General features: G+C 34.1%; 1 protein-coding gene and 1 long non-coding RNA gene across 2 annotated transcripts; both read left to right on the top strand.

Moving 5' to 3' along the window:
- On the top strand, positions 1-6,664 carry LOC132180041 (uncharacterized). The gene is made up of 6 exons (XR_009440010.2): positions 1-84; positions 168-218; positions 838-915; positions 2,748-2,861; positions 4,266-4,344; positions 6,211-6,664. It is a non-coding gene; the product is annotated as an uncharacterized LOC132180041 (long non-coding RNA).
- A 3,505-nt stretch (positions 6,665-10,169) lies between these two features.
- Positions 10,170-10,712, top strand: LOC132177926 (uncharacterized). The gene has a single exon (XM_088515499.1). It carries the CDS (start codon positions 10,170-10,172, stop codon positions 10,710-10,712), a length of 543 nt encoding a protein of 180 aa, XP_088371625.1.
- The last annotated feature ends 5,723 nt before the right edge of the window (positions 10,713-16,435 follow it).

Raw genomic sequence — 16,435 nt, 5'->3', positions numbered from 1 at the left:
GTAGTCCATTCACTTTGGGTTCTCCTTGTTTTAGGGTGTTCCTCCATCATCAGTCGCTGATTCTAATGGCTATAGAGATAAGAGGTAATTTTGTACAAATTAGCATCATTTTGTTTTGTAAATTCAGAATTATCACTTTAATGGATCTTTTGTTGTGCTTCCCGTAGGGATAGAAGCAGAGATGACACATTGACCACTGTCATGTCAGAGATCGGAAAGTAAGTCGATGCTTTTGTTTGTTGATCATTACAAGTTGTTTAAAGAAGGCATTGTGATAATATTTTAATTACTTTGTTGACCCTTCTTGTAGAAGGGGTCATTTATGTTGTTTCACTTAAAGGGATTTAGGGCATGGATAAAGAAATTGTTTGAGTTCCCTTGTTTAGAATCGGTGAATTTATTAATTATAAGGATTTGGAAAGAAATCCACACAGCTTATCTTCTGCCCAAAGTGATTGGATTTGGCTGGAATTGGAATGGGCAAAGGAGCTGTACTTTTTTGTACCCATGTTCTAGTTAATTTTGACGACAAAAGCCTTCAATGTCAATTTTTGTTCTTTTGTTTACATTTTTTCTATTTGCCAGACAGGATAAAGGAATTATACTCGCTGCGACCCCATTGGCATCCCTAAGGCTCCCTAATTCTACACCAGTCAACTATAACTACAAAAAGAAATGGACAAACACATGTTGTAGTGTGTTTTAAGTTCTATCATTTGGAGCATTGATCTTTTATGAAAACATTTTTGCAGTCTATAGTTTATAAGTAGAATGTCAAAAAGACATCGAGTATTTGGCCTTTGGTCTTAATTCTTTTGTTGCTGTTTATGTTTGTAGGTCAGAATAATAGATGGGGCTTCTCTATATGCACTTTGCTGATCATGGTTGAGGAATGGTTATCCAGAAGAAAGTCAGGTTTGCATCAATTACAATGGGAATTTCCCTTTCTGTGCATTTGGACTGTGCTGCCTTCTTCTTTTGTTCATTTTTTTTCTTTCTTTCCTGCATAACATATTGTAACAAATTTCAACATGCATAGATTCTTAATGAATTTACTTGAAGCTTTACATGTAGATACTTAACATACTTGATTGCACAGAGAAGTAAATGTGTCAAGTCTTACTGGAAAAGGTGATGGCATGTGTGCTTATCGGCTAGTTTTGTGGATTTTGGGATAAGCAAATCATAAAGCTAGCATTTGCGTGTGCGCGCATTATAGAAAGATTTGGAGCAGTTCTGAATTATTACTTGTGTGTGTTTTTGGGATAATCCAATGAGAGGAAGTTTGGTACTTTTTGCATTGGAGAACCTGGTTCTAGTAGGGAAAATTAATTTCTAAGAATCTTAAAGATATGCTTCATTTGTACTTAAAAGATATCAGATTGTTAATAGTAAAAGTGCTAGTATTTTGTTCATCTGGCGGCATGTGTGCAGTGTTCTCTCTCCCCTTTTTCTTCTTCTCCTCCTCCTCCTCCTTGTTGCAGGTTCACAGCTGAAGAACAGCCTCTTGAACCCTTTTTCCTACCCTCTTTTGCAACCTCAATTCAAAAATCTTAAGACCGACCACATAAACACACATAGGCAGTTTTCTATTCTGATCTTCACAAGTTCATGGGCTTGAAGTTTGTGGCATGTGTGTTATGATCTAAGCAAAAGAGAGAAAATGTGACTACTGTTTTTTTTAAATTATAATAATTCAGACTACTATTACTTACCATTAGCCTTTTGACTCAGAACCGATCTCTCATAGACTTTGCTGTGAACTTGGAAACTGAATCTTCTCTTTTGGCTTTCCTCTTATATATATATATATATATATATGGGTTTCAATTTTCTCTTTCCTTAAATTTAAAAAAAGAAAAGAAAACATTGATTAAAAAGATGAATATAGTCTCTTATTATTATTATTATTTTTTTCTACTGATGATTTAGAAAGATGAATATGTCATAACTTCTATTTGAAGTTCATACATTGTAGTTAGAGGGTCTTTGAGCAAACTAGTTTTTGGGTAAAAAGATTCATATTCTGCTTAAGTACATTTACATGAGTAATTTTTCATTCAGTTCTATCTTGGGATCAACTTCTGTTGAAATCACTATTCTATAGTTTTCCCACTGCTTGAAGTCATGTTCTTTTTTACTGTCCTTTTGTCCTTATAGTGCCTTTTAACATGAACCTGATCACACATCTTGTTTGCTTAAAGCCACTTTATTTCCATCTGTCAAATGGTTGACAGTTTTGGCTTTTGTTTGAAAATATTTGTTGTTGAAAGTATTTAATAGTGTGGTTTCTCACTTTTAACTTATTTTCTAATTTGTAATTCAAATTTATGTGTAAGACATTGGCTAGGAAAATGAAATTTCCACCCCCTCTTTCTCCATCTTAATCTCTTCATATAGAGTATCCCAAGCAAGGTGGATGGTGGAGGAATGGTTAAGTTGACTATTAAATGCCTTGTCAAACATCTGTCACCATTGAAATGTTGAAGTCAATATTATTCTTAAAGCAGTTCTTGTCATTTCCTGTTTTATTAGCATTGTAGTAATTTCCTTGTAATTGCTTTTAAGTACAAACTTACATCAATATATAGTATATGCCGAATATGCCCTTTGGCTTCTTTTTCATTGTGATTTGGGCCATCTGAGTTGGGTGTGGGAGTTAAAATGTTCGGAGACTAGAGTGAGACTTTATTCTTTTCACCCCCTGCCCTTAATAAATGTTTTGGTTTTATTTTTTCTATTGGCAGCCACCGTATGGGGATGCTGTGAAGTCTCTTCCAAAACCTTTGCCTATACCCGTGTCAGCCACTCATCTGCCAAAGAACAAGGAAGCTGAAGAAGAAGAGGCAGAGGATAAGGAGGTTGTCTTTTGGGTTATCAATTTTTTGTTGTTATTTTTACTGTTTTTCTATTTTAGCGCTCATCTGCCACAGTATTACTGTTTGTTTTTTTTTTTTTTTAGTATGATTAATCAATTGAATAATATTTTTAGAATAAAATAAAAAGAAATGCACTTGATGGGCGTATGAGGAAACATGGCCATAGTAGCGTCTGGAGAACTTCAAAAAATTTAATGAGAATGTTTAGATCCATATGTGTGTGTCTGCTTGTCTTTGCAGACGTGCAGATGAAATGCCAAAAGGTGTTTGGTGAATTTTCAGTCGTGAAAATTTGCATGTCACTTTTCCCTTCAGATTAATGGTTTTTACATATTATCTAGCCAGAGTTTTGATCTGTGCCACAAATATCCTCATTTATGTGGTGATCTTTTACCTCTATGCTTGGAAATTATTAAGATTTATCCCTTTGATCAAAGGAGTTTTTACTCAATATTTAGATGCATTTGCATGCAAAGATTTTAGTAGAATAAAACAATATAACCCATTGAAGCATCTTTATTTTCTTTTAGATTCCACAAATATGAGATTATAGATATTTATCAAAAAAAAAAAAAAAAAAAAAAAACGAGGTTACTGTTGTTTATTCATTTTAGTCGGCTTTTGGATGAACCCTGAATCAATTATCTTGTTTTGGGGTATTTCTTAAATAATCCACTGATATCATGACATGAAATGATGTAATTTATTTTTTAAACTGAAAACCAGGCAGTAGTTTTAGTAGTAGATTAGTTGGGTAATTCAAATGTTATCTGGGGTTTATTGCAAGTCAGTCAGCCCACTTTTCTACGTTATAACTTATGTTCTCTGACTGATAATCATCCTTCATGACCAAACTTAATTGTGGTCATTCTTCTTCTATGGCATGTAGGAGCTGTACCCATTAGGTATGCATATTGAAATTAGCACTTTAACTTTGGAGACCATATTCGGTAATTCTTGTATCCTCTTGGGTGAGTGACTTTTGATTTTTCAATATTAGGATATGAACTTGTTAAGTACAGACTTAAAAAGCAATTCTAGGAAAAATATAGAAAGCTATGACAAGTTTTTGACTAGTGTATATTGGGGAGGCTTGCATATGATAAAGTTGCTACACCATGGAATATCACTATTTGACATATATTTACAGAATATATGATTTTTAAGTGACATGGATATGTTTTAGAGTTGAATATTTATACTACTGAACCTTCAAGTGTCCTTTGTGTTTTTAAGGGGCTTAGGAAATGAAATAAGGCTTTATTTTCATTGCACAGTACATCGATAGAGACATGCATACATATGTGCATTTTCAATTGAAAGTTTTGATCTGTTGTAGATGCTCCTCTGACTCCTCCAAGCTAACTTACCTGTTTCTGCTTTCAGGATGAGGAATCTGTTGAGCATTTATCACCGCAAGATCTTTGAAAGGACACATCAAACATGCTAAAAAGGTTCGAGCACGGTAAGTTTCTATATTTCCTATTTGGTGTCATTTTTTTTAACCTCTCATCTTTTAAATATTATTCTTTCTAGTCAGAATGAGGCATGGTTTAGTTAATTCGAAATTATGCAGAAAATTTTGAACTTGATTGTAGTTGAAGTAGGACAATCTGATAATGCTTCCTATGAGAATTCATAGATGGATTATGAAATTAAATGTCCTCGTCTAACTTGGAAAATAAGTCCAAGGAATTATAGCACCTTTAAATGATTGTGTTGAAGTTCTTTACTCATTCTCTATATACCGTCTTAGGCATCTAATGTAGAAATATAGAGAATGATTAAAAATCTTCATATGTTTTTTATCGACTTAGAGAAAGCATATGATAGGGCACCTAGAGATAATATGGTGGTTTTGGAAAAGAGAAGGGTTCCCTATAGAGTATGTAATGTTATTTGGGATATTATGATAGAGCTGTAACTAGTGTGAGAACTATAAAAGTATCTAAGCGAGTTTCCTATCACAATAGCTAACTAGATCGATCCAGGATGAGGTCTCTGGGTGTGTATGTTCTTGCAAATAATATCATGTTATGACGAGACTTGAGTGGAATATTACTTCAAGCTGGATGTTTAGAGGGATATTTTAGAATCTTGAGGTTTTAGGTTAGTAAGACTAACCTCGAAATAGAAATGATGGTCAGGATAGCATAATTTGATGGTCAAAAGACACTAAAGAATGATTACTTTCAGCATCTCAGATCATTAATTTTATAAAGATTGGGAGATTGAAAAATGGGGCTCATAGAATAGAGCATAGTGGATGAAACGAAGAAGTGCATCGGTAGTATTGTGTGATCTTAGAATACTCATTTAAGTTAAAAGGTAAAGACTGTAAGACTGCTATAGGACATGTTTTTACTACCATTGTAATTGTTTTTTGTTTTTTATAACAATCTTCTCACTCTCAAGGAGTCCAGAAATTCTGCAAAACTAAAAAAGTGTTGACTATTATACATCACCAAGCATAAAGAGATTTGAACATAACATCTTTTAAACACCAATCTCTCGCAATATGCATGGATCCTCGCAATCTGTACTCTCCAAATGCACCACTTTAAGCACAAAGGGGCTATTTTCCATACAACAACTCAAGAAAAAACGTTAACCACATTTACATTATCATTCCAAAAGAACTAGTCAATTTGAAGCTTCTTTAAAATTCCTTATTCACCTAGTAACTAAACAATGTGAGACTTAATTCTCATGACTATTTTTATAAACCACCTATTCTATATGGGCTACTCTTCATCTTTCCAATGTGGGAACAGAATGTTACAAACTCCTCCCATTAAATCCTTGATGTCTTCGTTAGGATCACGTCATGTAGTGCTCAAGTACAACATGACGTTACTAGGTGGCTTTGATACCTTTTGTAGCGGCCCAAGGAAAAGCTCTAGTCACATTTTCGCTATCATCTTAAAAAGACTAGTCAATTTAAAACCTTCTTGGAATCTCTTTAAGAAAGCCCATCATTATAATGGATATATAGGCTTTCTTAAAATGATATTATTTCATATGTTTGTGTTATTTTTGCAATGGCTTCCATTCTTTTACCTAATAGCTTGCGTAAATTTAGAAGGGGTATTCATTATACATGAGATGTCCAAAAGAAGTATTACAATCTGGATCCGGCTTGCAAGCCTTTTTTAAGTTTTAATGAATTTTTTATTATTAGGTTTTTTTAACCGTGAAAAATGATACCATTTTCCACTACAGCATGCATGCTGTACTTTATACTACTACATGCAAGGTAGATCCTTAGAATCTATCTATGAACATTTGGGATAATGCTATAAATGACATACAATTCAATGTTTTGGTGCAGATTAAGGGATGAACGGTTACTGCGAATTGCAAGGTATAAAAGTAGGCTTGCTCTTCTCCTTCCTCCGCTGGTAGAACAGTTCAGAAATGATACAGCTCCTAGAAACTGATTCTTGCAGCGTTGACCAGACATCATTGTCAATATTGGGCATCCTCATGCACTTCATGTAAAAAGCTTTAAACTTGCAGAGGTTGGTTATTAAGCCTTTCAGGGATCAGGAAAAGTGACTCAAATTTGCTGGAGTTCATTGATCAAGATGCAAGCCGATTGGAAAATTGTTTGGGGAGGTTTTTGCTTATAAATATACATAGAATTGTTGTTAGCTTTGCCCTAGTGTTTACATCATCGTGCAACTTCGAAACAGAGTGCAAATGTTCTCTGCTAATCTCTAATTAATCTACCTTCCTTTTTTTTTTCTTCTGTTCAAAGATGTTCTCTGCTTCCTTTGAACCGATCCAGGCATTTTGCAATAGATATATAGTTGCCTTCTCCTGTTAAAGATTCAAAACCTCACTAGTGTAATGAGAGTTGAATGTATTTCATCAAAAATTTCTCAACTAGAATATATGACAAGCATGACATCCAACGGGGATATCATATTTCCTCCTCATAGAGACGAGATATCCTATCACATTCATCTTCTTTTTCTTTTTTTTTTTTCCACATCTATCTATCTATTGTTTATCAATCATCGAAGTACTGCAATTATATTCGATGACTATGTTTTGATAAGAAAATTGAATGATCAATTACTTCGATCGGAAAAATAAGAAAATTTTTTGGCTTATGTGGCAAGTGTGACAAGTGTGACATGTGGAAGTGGACGATGAAGTGGTTGTTAATGTGTGAAGTGTTGTGTCATTGCATATGTGGCAATTTGATGCTTAATGGACATTTAAAGTTTGGCCGAAAAACCCACGGAAGAATGCATTTCAAATTCACGATAAACTAATGCGATGGAAAATTAAAAAAACAAAAGCTCAACGAGAAATTTAAAAATGCGTATTGGCTCATGAATTTATCTTATATGGGACGTTTGTCATTTTATTATTGTTGATGATGTGGCGGATTAACTATTCCCATCAAAATTTCAAACAAAAGTTGAGAACAAAAATTTATTTATCAATTTTGCTTGCCATACAAATTTTTTACACCCTAAAGACTAATAGTGGGATTGTTTGATAAACAATTTTAGATGGTATTTTTGGCTTTTTAGTTTAAGAAGTGTTCCAATGCAATATAAAAGTGAATATATATATATATATATATATATATATATATATATATATATATATATATATATATATCAAAGAAGAGCAGGAAATGACAAATAGCACTTGACATAAAAAAGACAAGTGCTTGTGAATAAAAGTATCCGATTCCTGTGCCTGTTTCAAAGCATGTTCTTCTCTCATTTTGCTACTCTCTCTATGTCCCTTTCTCTGAGATCAGCCGAGGTTTTGCACCAAAAAATCATGATATTTGTTGATGGGGTCCCGATTTCTACCGACCCATCTTCTCAGGTACTCTCTCTCCCTCTACTCTTTCCTTCTTTATTATCACTCTTTTCTAGCATTTTTTGCGAACGCCCATCTGCTTCATTCGCAGAATGCTAACCCCAGTTTAATATTTTCTTTTGTCTCTTCGTTTATCAGTTTGGCTGCCAAGAAAATATCTGAAAAAGAAAATAAATTATACAACTACTATATGATCTCTCTCCCTTGGGTACAAGAGAATTTTAACCAACTTAAATGTTTGGCTACATTATGCGTTTATAGTTGGTAGCTTATTGCATGAGTAGGAACTGTAGTGGGAGTACAAAGTTATAAAACTTAACTTTACCATTCCCTACACTTTAAAAACTCTCTGTTTAGTTTATCAAAATTTTATAAAGTTTGCCATGTCATCTCTACTGTTATGATTTGAGGTTAAATAAGACGAAGTATAGGTGAAATATCCTTTTATACCCTTGTATTTAAAAATTATTTAATTTTTAAGTAATTAAAATTCTAGAAAAAAAAAATTGTGGAACGCCATTAAATCCATGAGCTCGGAGGGCCGCTTGCTCTCCCTGGCCACCTTTGCCTCCGTCTTCAGCAGCTATGTCATTGCCGGCCGCGTCTGAGAAGCGTGCATGACATTTGACGTCATGGATCAGTATGGCGTTCCGCGTGATATTGTGGCGTTGAATTCGCTTCTGAGCACGATTTGTAGAGACAGGGAGACTGTGGATGCGGTTGAGTTCTTGCAGGATGCGAAGGAGAAGATCAGTCCGGACGTGGATACATATGCGATCCTGTTGGAAGGTTGGGAGAAGGAAGGCAATGCCGATTGCGCTAGGCAGACATTCACGGAGATGGTGTTTGAGATCGGTTGGGACCCGAGCAATGTGCCTGCTTATGATTCGTTATTGAGCACTTTGATTAAGGGCCATGATGGCCCTCGCGAGGCCATGAAGTTCCTCTATATGATGAAGGATAAGCAGTGTTATCCGGGGGTGAAGTTCTTCAAGTTTGCTCTCGACGAGTGTTCAAAGAAAGATGACGCTCGTGGAGTGATAGGATTCCACGTAGGACTCATCATACACATCAGCAGAACCAACATTATTTGGTCATGGAGATGGCTAAGGAGAACCAACATGAAGATCATGGGCAGTAGTGGTGTTTGCCATGGGCCATGATGTGCAACATGGCTTGGGTAATGGAGTTTATCTTATAAGAGGAGTTAGTGGGAAGTTTATTTACTAGAAGGTTATTTAGTATGGGCAGTTATATGTTGTGGTGTGAGATAGTGTGAGAGAAGTGGTAGTGGTTTAGGTAACTGCTAGTAATAGAGTATTTAAGGGTCTTTGTATTATGTTATGAAAATGATGATTTGTGTAGAGTCCTAATTCTGTTGTGGTTCAACTCCCACCCTAAGTGGAGTATTATTTTGTTTATCTTGTTCTGACTGGGACCCACTAGGGTATCAGAACGTATTATCTTGTTTATGTGTTTGTATTGTGGTAGAACTCCAGCCATAAGTGGAGATTTGTAACGTGTATTATCTTTATATTATATTAAATATTAATTGTGTTTCTATATCTATTTGGGACCTATCAATTGGTATCAGAGCGCAAGGGTATGAAGATTCCTTGAACGAGATCAAGAATTTACTGGCTGGAGTTAACCAATTCTCCAAGAAGAGCACCAACAACATAAAGGAAAAAAGATCAACAATATCTCAAGGCTCCCCCACCGGAGACAAGTCGCAGCAAGCAACACCCCATTGAAGCACCTTAAGAAGGATTCCCCATGTTATCAACATCTCAATGGAGGGCAATTACATATCGTCAACGTCAATTTCACACATTCCACCTTGAGGACAAGGTTCTCTTAAGGGGGGGCGAATGATAGGATTCCACGTAGGACTCATCATACACATCAGCAGAACCAACATTATTTGGTCATGGAGATGGCTAAGGAGAACCAACATGAAGATCATGGGCAGTAGTGGTGTTTGCCATGGGCCATGATGTGCAACATGGCTTGGGTAATGGAGTTTATCTTATAAGAGGAGTTAGTGGGAAGTTTATTTACTAGAAGGTTATTTAGTATGGGCAGTTATATGTTGTGGTGTGAGATAGTGTGAGAGAAGTGGTAGTGGTTTAGGTAACTGCTAGTAATAGAGTATTTAAGGGTCTTTGTATTATGTTATGAAAATGATGATTTGTGTAGAGTCCTAATTCTGTTGTGGTTCAACTCCCACCCTAAGTGGAGTATTATTTTGTTTATCTTGTTCTGACTGGGACCCACTAGGGTATCAGAACGTATTATCTTGTTTATGTGTTTGTATTGTGGTAGAACTCCAGCCATAAGTGGAGATTTGTAACGTGTATTATCTTTATATTATATTAAATATTAATTGTGTTTCTATATCTATTTGGGACCTATCATGGAGCCGCATTGATTTGGGACGCAATGGTGGGTGATATTGGTTTTAGACCCGATACCCAAATGTATAATATGGTCATTGCTTTATATTGTCGATGTAAGGCTATAGATTTAGCGAAAAGGTTGTTGGATGAGATGGTTTATTATGGGTCATTTCTGGATTCGCAAACTTATAACGTGGTGTTTCAGTACTTGATGAAGAGCAAGAGGTTAGGGGAGGCTTCGGTGATGTTCAATGAGATGATTAAAAATGAGTGTGTTCCAGACCATGTTAATTGTAGTTCAGCAGTTAGGATTTATATGGATTCTCGGGAATATAATATGGCTATAAAAGTTTGGAAATGCATGATAGAGAATTATAATTCTGATTTGAAGAAGACTGGGAATCTGTTGGTTGTGGGGCTTCATGATATGAATAGGCTCCCAGAAGCAGTCAAGTATGCCGAGGATATGATTGGTAGAAGAATCAAGTTGAACTCTTCCACATTGTCGAAGCTGAAACAGAGCCTTTTCAAAGCAGGAAAGCAACTTGTGTATGATGAACTTTTAAGAAAGTTGAAATATCAGTAGGTAGGTAATCTCCTATATGCATTTTGATATTTATGGCCAAGTACTTATAAAAAACAATGCTTTTGGCCAAGTGATACGTGGAAGTTCCAAGGACCTTGTGACATGGTTTTATCTTTGTTTTGATGGGATCATTTCACATGGTCTAAACTTGTAATTAGGATTGTATAACTTGTAACTAAGATTGTATAACTTGAATTAGAAAAATGCAAATAGAATTCGATGACATTAACTAGCTAACAACTACTTTAGAAGCATCAATGTGGATCAGTTGAGTCAGCTATCTGACAGATTTATGCTTTCTTCATTATATACACCAATAATCTTCAAGGAGAAAAAAAGATGAAGACCTAAATGGTTTGTGCCTCAAATAGGTTATTAGGACTTATCCTTGTGGCAATTAGGTATTAGAAACCACCGTTCCTAGAAATTCCAAAACCGGGGCTGTGCTGCTTTTCTTCATATGCTTGAATGCAGTATTCGGTTGTCTTTGTCTTGTAATGGTTGTTGGTTCCATAAAACCAGTTTCTAGGTTCATGAAATTGCAGATAAGCATCTAATTTTCTCTGTGCCTTTTAAATCAATTTCAATCTCTCTCAGATGATACTGTGATTGCAGCATGCTGGTCTAGTAATGGTCACTAGTAAAGAGCCCCTCTCCCCCACCTCTTCAAAAGTTATGTTGAGGTTGGGGTATCTTCCCCGACTGCTTTAAAGGTTCTGCAAACACATTTTTATAAAGGCAATGCCTAATTTTGTGGAATCCAGAGAACTTACCTAGTTTCTGGCAACTTTTAGGAAGGAAGCAGTTTTCAAATCCTTTCCATGGCTCTCTTTGTTGGACTGCAACCATTGTCTGGAAGGGGGAAAGAGTAACATTTCAATCGATTGTGTCATTAAAGAAGCTGGATTCTTGGTTTTGGCTCCTCTCTGGTGACTTCTTGGCTGTATGTTCATGTCACCCTGAGAATGTTGCTATTTCTGCTGCACATCAGTTACAAAAAAGCTTTGAGAACCACCATGTGGCAAGCATTTTGTGGTAGCTCAGGTGAACCACAAAACTGTCTGATTTGTTGATTTCGCTGTTTGATTCAAATTGAATTCTAAGATGATGGGTCGGTTTGGAGATATTGTGTATGAGAGAGTATTTAGATCATGAGGTCAACTATTATCTAATCAAAACTGATTATTTTCTGCACTTGGTCCTGCAACAGTGCAACATATTAGATGGTGGATATTTATCTAAAAATTCAGTTGGAAATGGTCACAAATTACAAGATTTCAGTGCTCATTGTCAGAGTGGAGTTTCTAGTAATGAGGCATAGTAAATTTTCTTGCAAGTTTATCTGTTGGAATTGGAAGTTAATGCATAGGATTTCTTCCCAGTTATTGCTTGGTTTTTACTAATCCAGCGAAAAAGCTATCTTGTAAGGTGCAATTTGGTGTTATTCATAAAAAACAATAAGTTACAGGTTAGTGTTGAGTGTTTTTCACCACTGGAAGTGCATATAGAACTATTGGTTGCATCATTTGACACTAATATTACATTGTTTAGATCTCCAAGGAAATAAAATGTCATGGCCACATGCAAATGGAGCCTTTACATTGGAATGCCTGAATTCTGTAAGTGTCTGTGTTCATTGCAATATAAACACTTCTGTATACGGGGTCTAAAGTTGATTTTTATCTATGAATTTTTCTTTTAGTTCCCTTCTCTTTTTGGGGAGAAGGTGATTGGCATCTGTGACCTCATGACGCTGCAAAATTTTGCAGATGCAGCGTTTAATCACTTTAATATGTATATAACATATTACATAATAATACAAATCAAATTATGTATTATTATGTTTAATCACTTTAATATGTATATAACATAATATTATATGTTATAGTTGAATTATTAGGGTCGCCATTGACGGAAAGATTTTTTATTATTTTGCTATGTACTTTTTTTAAGGCTCATAATTATATGGGTTTTATAATTTGTATAAAATATAGTAAGTATAACACTAATAATATTAATGATTCTTACTAACTTTCTATTAATGCTTTAATAATCACAATTAAGTTTTCTTTTCGCTATTTTTTTTTTCTTTATATTTTTAATTTTAAACTATACATATGGAAACAAAGATTTTAACATGTTTTAATTTATATAGATTAAACTAATTAAAGTTAAAGGCCTTATGATATATAGTAAAATTTTATGCGACTTATACATTTATACAATGTTCTATGTATGATTGTGTGCCATTATGATGAGTAATATATTGGTGTATAACATTTAGTATGTCTTTTTATTTAAAAGGGCACAATAATTTTTTTATTTTTTATTTATTTTATTTTATTTTTTACAACCTATGATGAAAAGTTCCATAGAGGTGTGTTAAAATTTTGAAATTAAACTATAACAAAGAATCTCACCCAAATTTTGTAATGAAGAATCCCGCGCATTGCGCAGGTTATAAACTAGTTTATCTAAAAATTCAGTTGGACAAATTTTTACAAGATTTCAGTGCTCAATGTCAGAGTGAAGTTTCTAGTAATGAGGCATAGTAAATTTTCTTGCAAGTTTATCGGTTGGAATTGGAAAGTTAATGCATAGGATTTCTTCCTAGTTATTGCTTGGTTTTTACTAATCCAGCGGAAAATCTATATTGTAAGGTGCAATTTGGTGTTATTCATAAAAAACAATAAGTTTCAAGTTGGTGTTGAGTGTTTTTCACCACTGGAAGTGCATATAGAACTATTGTTTGCATCATTTGACGCTAATATTGCACTGTTTAGATCTCCAAGTAAATAAATACCATGGCCGCAGATGGAGCCTTTACATTAGAATGCCCGAATTCTGTAAGTGTCTGTGTTCATTGCAATATAAACACTTCTGTATACTTCGTCAAAAGTTGATTTTTATCTATTCTCCTTTTAGTTCCCTTCTCTTTTGGGAAGAAGGTGATTGGTATCTGGGACCTCATGACGCTGCAAAATTTTGCAGATGCATGATTAATGATTGAAAAAAGATTTGGAGGAGAACAAGGATTTTTTATGATCGATTGCCAGACAACGCTTAGAAATTTTGGTTGTCTATCTCTGTAGACATTCTATCAAAGTAGAAATTGTGTTTATCTACATTTGGCTTTCCTTTTCTTTTTCATGTATATGAGCTTGTCAATTTGTTTGCCATAGAAAAGAATACTCTTCGGGTTGCCGCTTGCTGTTTATTGATCTTCGCCTAAATATAACAGGCTTTATTATTAAGTGCATTAAAGGCAGCGTTCTTCTGAAGATTTTTTGCTGTTGGTGGTGAGGAATGCACATCTTTGTACTTGTCATTTTCTCATATTAATCTATGGATCCTTTTTATGGAGAATCTACCATTCATCAATTATAATTTGTAACACATTTCCAGTCTCCTTGACCATCATCTTAGGAATATTGTAATTTGATTGCTGGGTTTTATGTTCATAATCTACATGGATATATTTCACTTGTAAAACTGTAAGGATCTGATTAAAATGCTCTTTCTGACCAGTTGAATTCTGTAAATAGGTCCCATTTATATGCTAAATTTACTGTTTCTAAATTGCAATCTATAGTCTATCATCTTCAGTTTGGAGTCAGTTGGGCTATGGAGTAGATTATTTGCTTGCTAGGCGGCGAGTTGAGGGTACAAATTCTGGAAACTGGTTGTTGGAACATGGAAAGCCACTGATTATGTGGTGCAATTGATGGGGATTATACATATTTACTAAGATGTTGATTTCCTTTTGTCAAAAATTGAGATGAGGTGGGAAACTTATTGAGTAGAAGGTTATAATTTTTTATTTTCTTGGTGCTCTATACGTAAATTAATAGTGTGACCATTCTTTTCTATTAAGGTGAGGCTATGTTACCTTGAGAAAGTAGAGAAACTTTTCTTGCATTTAATTAGATTTGGCTAATTTTTGTTTTCTCTGTTGTCTTTTTTTAATAAGTATGTTTATTCTGTTATCATTTCATTGTCTTAGGTTATTTTTCTAGTATAACCTCTTTTAATGGTTCTATAATTGGGACGCATTTGATTCCAAACCAGTGCCACTCACAGGGTGGACTGTTAAGTCTCATGGTCTTAAGTTGTCTTCCTTCATGTACATCCTAGTTGAAGTGGTTATTTCTGTTTCATTGGTTGATCAACTCCTCATTTCATGATCTACCTCCTTCTTATTTTTTATTTTTTTATTTTTTTATACTTCTGTCTTTCTGTTTTTCTGTCTCATGTTATGGGTTATGTCCAATATCATGTGGTTCTTCTAGTTGCTTGTATTGTAGTATGCGTGTTCTAGATACTTTATTTGTTATTTATAACATAATAGCTAAATATATAATGATCATATGGATCTCTATATATTACTCAAAACTGGTAAATGTGTAGATTAAATTTATATATTTTTGAATTTCAAAAGATAGAAGTCAACTTTGAAGCACTTCGTGATGTGACGGACCATTTTAGTGAAATGAATCCTTACTTTTACTCCATAAAATGTTTTATACACTAGAGTTTCTGGAATACTCATTATGTTCAGTACAATTCATGATATAGAATGTTAATCTATATACATAATAATATATATAAAGTCCTATTATATATATTGTGCTTTGCTTAATTAGCCTTCTCTCGTAAAATTATTTCCTTTCTCTTCTTTTGTCTTCTCTGAGTCGCACCACAAGTCTTTCTTTAAACAATTCTCCCACTCTCGTGTAGCATGTATTTCATTGAGTAAAACTAGAGTTTCAACAACAATATTCTTGGCAATAGGAGATCCGTTGAATTGATCACTTCTTATTCTTAGATTTTTAATCAATTTATGGATCTTGAGATCATATAACAAGCCCATAGACCCTTTTCTCTTTTCAAATTCCAAAATCATTTCGTTGTTCCAAAAACTGAACATCGGCCAAAACCATCCATCTTTCGATTTCAATTAAATATTTTAGTTTACATTTTTGGAACAAGTAGTAATTTAATAGGTTATGTTATGTTATGGAGATTAACATCTTAGTGCGTCTTTCAAATATAGCATGTCACTTAAATTAAAACTTAAGCTTATAGATTTGAAAAGTTACCTATCTTGAGTATCGTCACTTTACTTGTATAACAGCAAACAACAAGTAACAGAGTCCAACAAATTCAGGAGACTGATGATGCATTAAATAAGTGATGACAAGTTATGCTGATATGGCAATGTTAGTAATCTTTCTTCAATCTTGAACTCCTTTTCGAACGATTTCAACAAGACCACCAAATGAGCCAATTTAAAACTAACAAGTTTTTGAATGTAAGGTTTGTTTATTAAAAAAAAAAAAAAAAAAAAAAAAAAAGCTAACAAGATTTATTAATTGTTTACTCATTAGAGACTTTCTTTTCTGCAGTGAATTTTTAGAGGAGGTTGGAAATTTTGATTGTGGACTTTTACTTGATGGAGTTTTTCATGATGACTTTAGGATGTTTTTTGGTAATTAATATGGATGTCCAACATCTTTTATATATATATATATATATATATATATATATATATATATGGTTATAGAAATTTATGTGATGAAATTATTAGTTGCTCCGATTGTTCTATATATTTGATTATGAACATTGTTGCAGACATCTATAGCTTTTATCATGCCTTTGGGGATTGGAGCGTGACAGAGATTCTATATATGTTATATCCATCTCACATTTTACTTATTTGATTA

Source organism: Corylus avellana, chromosome 4, assembly GCF_965113065.1.
Source record: "Corylus avellana chromosome 4, dhCorAvel1.hap1.2, whole genome shotgun sequence".
Classification (NCBI taxonomy): domain Eukaryota; kingdom Viridiplantae; phylum Streptophyta; class Magnoliopsida; order Fagales; family Betulaceae; genus Corylus; species Corylus avellana.
This window is presented reverse-complemented; position numbering and strand designations above follow the sequence as displayed.